Below are 7,230 nucleotides of genomic sequence, written 5' to 3'. Positions count from 1 at the left end.
AGAACCACCTGCAGGCTTTCTGAAACTCATTATTATAATTACAATCAAGAATCACAGGACTCTGCTTTGTGCCAGAAATACATATACACTGAATTGTTTGTAGAGGAGCCTCAGAGAGAAAGAGCGAAGGAGAAATGCTGCTTCAGTGCTGCTCAATTCAGGAGCAGGAACTCCCACTCCATTTAATTTTTCCTCTTTCGTTTTCCAATTTAACTTGTAGCTGCTGAAATCTGGGCTAATATTTGCTTTGTCCTCTGTGCTCTTCTTTAGCCTCAATCCAGGGAATCTCGAGCTGTACCCTGGTTTCCTGCACCTCCGCCTCCCCCCAGCACAGCACCCCCTCCCCAGCTCCAGCAGCCTCTGCCCCTGGGTGCGGAGACAGGTCTGCTGGAGCTGGGGAGCTCAGGACCCGTCAATCACAGCAGAGGTAAGGAGCACCCCAATTTGGAAACTCCTGCAACAGTACTTAGCAGATGCAAAACAAACTTGCTGGGCATCAAGCTTAGTTTTATTACACCTTCATCTCACGGGTCACAAAAAACCTTAGAGAGGGCTGTGGGGTTCTTTGGTAGTGTTGTCCCAATATGCTACTGACACGGCACATAGAGAGGGCACTGCGATTCAGCTTTTGCCAGCACAAGCCCTGGAACCAGCTCTCCCTCTTTTGCAAATACTGTCTGATGTCGATCTCACTTATCACTGGCTTCCACAGAGATGTCGCTGACTGGTGCTTAGAAAAGTAAGATGGATCAGGCCCTTTCTTCTGAATAAATATCAGATCTGATTCACCACTCAATTGCTTCTGTTTTATCTCTGTAGAACATCATTGATTATAGAAGGATTTGCAAGTTTAAAACTAGACTAATTCAGTGATTAATCCCAACCAAAGCCTTCCGCAAACAGAGAGCAATACTGCAGCAGTGTTCAATATTCAACACATCAATGGAATGCTCTGTAATATGATTCAATGGCATTTAGACTTTCCTTCCCTTTATTCAGGGCAGTGCTGGGACACATTTAGTTTAGTTAACCCAGACTTTTCTCCTCTATCTCTTCTCCCTGCAAAATGTCAGGCACGTTCTCAGTGAAACAAAGGCAAAGCTCTCCCGGCCAGTGACTGTGCTGTTCAACGTAGCAGCCGAACCCTTGGAAGGGCTGACCGCATACGCTGAGATGCCCACCGGGACGAGAGGCTGCCACAGCATGATGGGAGGTCTGAACATATCTAAAGCCCATTTCAAGCCATGGGCTGAAGGCTCCTACAGCACCTTCCAACAGTGAATTAAAGCTGGACCAGAGAGTAGCTGTAAACATCAAAACACTTTGCTCAGGCTCAATCTTGCTCGTATAGGGCAGTCCCACAGAATATACTCAGAAATATTCGATGAGGAGAAGCAAGTGGAGCAAAGAAATACCTTGATTTTAAAGGTATCAAGCATTTCTGCAGCTTCTTCTGGTCCCACTGATCTTTGGATACCAGAAGAAAACCTCAAACCATTCTCTCAAATGCTGTATAATTTAGCTACAAATAAGAGTTCCAGGTGATGGAAATATTTGGGGGTTTCCATATTTGGTCTTGGTCTAAAGAAAACTGAAATAAACATGTTGGGGAAATTTCCCACCAACGGCAACCCCCAACATACACACACACACTGATGACATAACAGCTCAGCTTCACTGAGTAGCTGCCAGGTGGTCTGTGGCTGTAGGGCACCCCATTTCCCTCCGTAGGATTTTTCCCCTGAGTCATGGTGCCTAAAGAGGTGGACCCAAGACTTTCAGGATCCAAATCTTGTTTCTGTTTCCCACCATTGTTAGAGCCAAAAATCCTGTACTTTTGCTCTCCCCTGGAGATCCTGGGCTGCACTCAAAGCAACAGACCCTGAAGGTCCACTGCGTAAATGGCCCCAGGACCCAAATCCGGTTTCAGAGGCAGACAAATGACGGTAAGAGCAGTCCATCTATTCACCAACCCACCAGACCTGCGTGGATTGCTGGACCAGTTTGGTTGACAGCTACAGACAAACACGGAGCTCAGGCATGTGCAGCTCTTCTAGCTGTTTTCACTCTTTAGCTTGCAAGTTCCCTTGAGAGAGGGTGACCAGCAAGGCAGGTATTTCTGTAGTGCTTTTACAGTGCCTCCATCCACTTCCTCCAACTTTGAATAGCCTCAGAAGAACCAGCTTCTGAGCCACCAGCCAAGGCCAGGATGGGAGGCAGGACAGAAGTGATCTCTTTTTCTCTCACATGAGCTTTACCTCCTCATGATTCCACTTTTTGCCTTGTAGCAGGACTCCTGTCAGCTGCCGCCAGAAGATGTGCCTGCTTATTTCCTTGTTTTTCCACTCCAGATAGGTGTTCCTCCTCAGGTATCGGGACAGGCCCAGCCTCTGCCTCAGCAAGGCCTTATTCACTTCTTCTAGTACAATCATGATGATTCCAGCCTTTCCTTCAACAAGCTGCCAGGACTGGGCAATGTCAAACTCAAAGCTACACCACTTGCTCTCCAGAAAGTCAGTAGAGATGACTGCGATGACATTTCTGCTACTCAGAAAACCCTCTTGGATGATATTGGTGACAATGGGTACCCCTGGTAGGAAATCCCTGTAGTAAAGACAAAGCTGGAAGGGAGGTGTTCCTCCTTCTAAGGGTTCCACCAGCTCTTTTATCACCCATTCTTGGTCTTTGCTGGAGTGGATAACAAATGCATCATAGGTGTCGCCTCTTTCTGCAGAGTGTTTACACCCACTGAGCAGCACCAATGTGTAGTATAGCTGGAAGTAGTACTTGTAAATCAGGAAGAGAAACACCACTACTGCGACCAACACGATCACTGAGAATGCCACTGTGCTTGCATTAATTTGGCAGGAGGACAGAGAGAAGTTTGACAGGCTCATGTTCTTCATGTATGTAGGCGTATGGCATATCATCAACTCCTTGTTCTGCAGTAGCTCCTGCTTTTCCTTGACCCATTTCAGAAAGTTCAGGTAAACGCAAGAGCATTCAAACAGGTTTTGAGAGATGTCTAACAGGACCAGACTATCAGGCAGGATTTCCAGGGCTGAGTCCAACAGAACACTCAGCTGGTTGTTGCTGAAATCCAGGGCTGTGAGGGCTTGGAGAGGCTTGTAGACTACAGGATCAAAGCTCAGTAGCTTATTGTTGCTGATGTTTAGCACTTTTAGTTCAGAGAGGGCATCAAATGTACTTTGATCCACCTGTACTAATTTGCAACTTGAAATATCCAAGGTGTGGAGGTGACTTAGGTTTTTGAAATTGTTGGCCAATTTATTGTTCTCAAAGGAGTTGCCTGCCATCTTGAGCACTTGCAAAGAGTTCAAGCCACAAAACGTACACTGGGATTTAACATGAGTTCTGGTGTGGGAAATATCGAGGTAAATGAGTTTCTGAAGGGATAGAAAGACAGGGTAGGAGCCAGGACCTAATAACTTCGTGTGCTGAAGGTCCAAATATAACAAATTTTTCACATTAGTGAAATCTCCAGTCACGCTGATGTCAGAATTGAAGCTTAGGTTCAAGTGTTTCAAATTTGGACACTTGCGAAACTGAGGAGAACAGCACTGAGTGAAGGAGAGGCGATTCTCACTCAAATCTGCGACCTCCAGGTTACTTAGACTCTCAAATTTCTGCCGGAAGCTATTGAGGTGTTTGCTCTTGGTAATACGAAGCACTCTCAGCTCCTTGAAAAGAGACAGCTTCTTGGCAGGCACTTCCTTAAACTTGCATTTCTTGCATTCCAGCTGTTTAACTTGAGAGAACATAGGAACCTCAGACACCTCTTCAAGATCGAGGTCCACCAACCGAATACTGGAGATGTTGCCTATGCAGTTAAAAAGAGTGTCTGTGTCACTGTCAAAGTTTCTGAAACAGATTAAGACAAACTCTTGCATTTTTACCTGACACAGTCCACTCAAGAGTCTGCTCTGAAAGTCTACTAGTCTCTGACTGTTACTGAATTCTCCAAGTATTAGTCTGTTGACCTGTAAACCAGTCAGGCCTTGAAGAGAAGTGTGCATCGCACTGAAGCTCTCAAAAGAGGACCTTAGAACCAGCTCACCAAGGTGAATCTTTGCAAAGGACCCTGGTTCTATGTATTTTATATCATTCAAGGAAAGCACCAGTGTGAGGTTGAGACTGTTTGCTTCCCTCAGGGCATCAAGGTCTCCTTTGGAGATATATGTGATCTTATTGGAGAGAAAGCTCAGGTGCCTGAGAGAGGTCAGGTTGGTGAAATACTTGGGAAGCTTCAATGAAGCAATGATGTTGTGGCCCAAATTCAGCTCCTGCAGGTTATGCAAGTGTCCAATGGGTAGGTCAGTCAGAGAGGCTATGTTGGTTTCTACCAATACTAGTTTTTTCAGAGATGCTAAGCCATAGAAGGCTGCTGTCCCCAGGTACTGGAGGGAATTGGCAGTTAAAACTAAGGTGGAAAGTTTATGAAGGTCCTTAAAAGAGTTATCTTCTATTGTATGGAGGTGGCACCTGTTGGGCAGGAAAAGACAATAAATGTGCATGAAACACTGTCCCTTTCATTACATGTTCACTAACACTACTGCACTAGGTGCTGGTGCAACATTCTCAGACTCAACCTCACTCTGGGGGCTGGTTTGAGTTTACTGTGCTGGGCAAAGCCACCACTCCTGAATGTGCAAAGGGAACCCTTCCAGAGCAGGAGACCTTCTCTCACCTCCTCCTCCCTCTCTAGATCTGAAGTTCAATTGCAAAGCAAGAGACCTTGAGCCACAGAGAAGGTCAAAAATTCATGCAGGCAGCAGGAAAGAAGCATTTTAGACTTCTCTTTAGGTCAAAGTAACATCATAATGACCATCATTGATGGCAGAGCCAAGAAGATACACCACTCCCTTACACCTTGCACCCTCACAGCTTCCAGACTGTCGCTTCAGTCACATCTGGGCAGTCCCACTGACACCAGCGTGATGCAGCAGTGGCAAAGCTCACAACTCTGACAGCAGTTTTGCTGATGATATCTGAGAGGGATGAGACCCCAGGCCTGATGGCCCTAAAGGAGAAAAGGGAGAGGGAAAAAGAGGGTGGCCACCTAAAGATGGTTTCACATAGGAAGATCCAAAATTTGACACCCAAATCTATTCTGCAATGTATTCAAGCAAAATTATCTTTATAATTCAGCCAGTGCCTTACAGCAAACCTGCTCTGCCACTCAGCCACTTTGGAGCTGTAACTGTGATGGGACTGAGTGACATTTTTCAGTGAAACAATTTACCCAGAGAAACTGTTGTCTCAAGTCAATGGAAATTATACATCAATTCAAATTTGCTAATAAGCCTCCCCCATCTCCTCCCCCAGATATGTGAGGAGAAGGGAAAAGAGAATATGCTGATATTTTAAAACAGCCTTTTAGAAAATGAATGTACCTTCATTTTTTTTTTTTTAAAACTGTGATTAGAAAAACAGCTCACCCAAGATGTTCCACTTCAGAGTTTTTGTAACAGTGAAAAGTCTGACATTTTTCTTGTTCAGAGAGAAGTAAAACATCTTCCTCCTCCTTCCCACTCCCCAACCTACAAGATCAGACTGACAGACCCAGCTCTGCGCAGAGGGTGTGCACTCAGTAATTGGACTAAAAGCTGTACATCACTTGGCCATGGAGATGTGCAGAGAGACAGACACAGAGATAAAGTCACAAGTAAAAAAAAAAAAAGTAAAAAAAAGAAGAACAGCCAAGACCAGCAGACCCCAAAATAGGCAACCACAGCGGCCCAGCTGATGAAGCAAGATCAACCAGTACCCACATAAAAGGACTCATTACCTTGTAAGATCCAGAAGCTGCAGTTCAGGGACTGACGAAAAATGATTTGGCTCCAGTGATTTCAGATTGCTGAAACTGAGATCCAAGTGCTGGGTGGTATTTGGGACTTCAGCAGGAACTCCAGAGGCGTTCAGTCCCATGCATCTGAAAGTTTTGTTAGGGATGACCTGTAACAGTGGCAGATCCAATCATGGTCAACATCTGCTTTTCATGAAGTGCCAGAAAATTACACTGCCAGGAAAGCAGGAGCAGAATGACTAACCTTGTAGTTAATTTCTACATGAGCTGTCCTGAGTCCTAGGAAACAATCTTATATATCCTAAGCATCTTTCCCACTTCTAATAGCCCAGGAAGAGTTACATGTCTTGCTGATTGAAGCAGGTGCAAAACTACGGGATGGTGTTCCTGAAGGCTATGGATGAACCGGCAGCAACCTTTGAGAGAGCCAGCAAAACAAACCCACGGGGATGCATTGTGTGTCCAGGATCAGCTCTCAGCTTTGTCACATTGAAGATAAGCAGGCAGTTCTAATCACAGTTATTCTGTAAGTAATAATTGTCAGCAAAAGTTTGCAAAAGGCAGTTGATCAGTGCCAGGTACTTGGGGTACTGGTGAAATCACTCTACAGTACAAATCAGGCGAAAATACTGTCTTTTGCAGAAAATATATACAAGGCTTGGATCTCGTCATGACGGGAAACATAGTCTGTTAAGATTAACTGTAATGCAGTAACCTCAGAGGTACAGAAAGGCAACAAGAAGAAATGGTTCATGCTGCTGGTTCTGGTTCTCAGATGTTTTTGAGACCAGCATTTACTTCAAATACTTCAATTGCCTTGGTAACAGCCTTGGAAAAAAGACGGGCCTTCGTAAGACAACTAACACACAACAGACTTGATGCACAAATCTCCCAAGCAGAGGGAAAAGTTGCACCAGAGAAACAGAAGGATTTTGTGCTCGTTCAGAGATCACGTACCTCCAAACAGGGATTAAGGAGGCAGCTTGCCAGCTGTGATGGGACAAGCGCCAGCTGCAGCAGCACCATGAGTGTCCACAGAGAAAGAGTTCCTCTCCTGGGCATCTTCAGGAGGCCAGGCACGCAGCAGAAAGCAGCATGGGTATCCCTCAAGGACCCAGAGCGAGAAACCTCCTGAAATGCCAAGCGTTGTGTTTCACCACTCCTGCTTCTCACTGCATGTCACTGAGAGTTGCAGAAAACAAGGAGGGAAGTGAAACTGGTAGCTGCCGGGTTTCTAGACATGCTCTGAGTGAATTGCTCTTCTTGCAATTGTTTTTTTAAAAAAAAGTTTTTTTAAAGAAACAAGAAAAAAGGAAGTAATGTAAGATATAGTTTGGACTAAAAATTAAAGAGGAAAAGGAGTTGTATCAGTGTGTCATTTGACTTGATTGCCTCAGATTAGC

The 7,230-nt window shown here is 45.1% G+C and overlaps 1 protein-coding gene across 2 annotated transcripts; it reads right to left on the bottom strand.

Moving 5' to 3' along the window:
• Positions 1 to 200: 200 nt before the first annotated feature.
• On the bottom strand, positions 201 to 6,993 carry TLR4 (toll like receptor 4). Of its 2 annotated transcripts, none has more exons than XM_054849175.1 (3): positions 6,785 to 6,993; positions 5,810 to 5,976; positions 201 to 4,503 (listed from the first exon to the last, which is right to left on the bottom strand). In XM_054849175.1, exons 1-3 carry the CDS (start codon positions 6,887 to 6,889, stop codon positions 2,244 to 2,246), a joined length of 2,532 nt encoding a protein of 843 aa, XP_054705150.1. In that variant the 5' UTR covers positions 6,890 to 6,993; the 3' UTR covers positions 201 to 2,243. The 2 variants fall into 2 exon arrangements, with proteins under 2 accessions (XP_054705150.1, XP_054705149.1); XM_054849174.1 differs by lacking the exon at positions 6,785 to 6,993 and adding an exon at positions 6,072 to 6,516.
• Between the last annotated feature and the right edge of the window lie 237 nt (positions 6,994 to 7,230).

This window comes from Grus americana, chromosome 20, assembly GCF_028858705.1.
Source record: "Grus americana isolate bGruAme1 chromosome 20, bGruAme1.mat, whole genome shotgun sequence".
Classification (NCBI taxonomy): Eukaryota; Metazoa; Chordata; class Aves; order Gruiformes; family Gruidae; genus Grus; species Grus americana.
The sequence above is the reverse complement of the archived record's forward strand: the minus strand, read 5'-3'. Positions and strand labels throughout refer to the sequence as shown.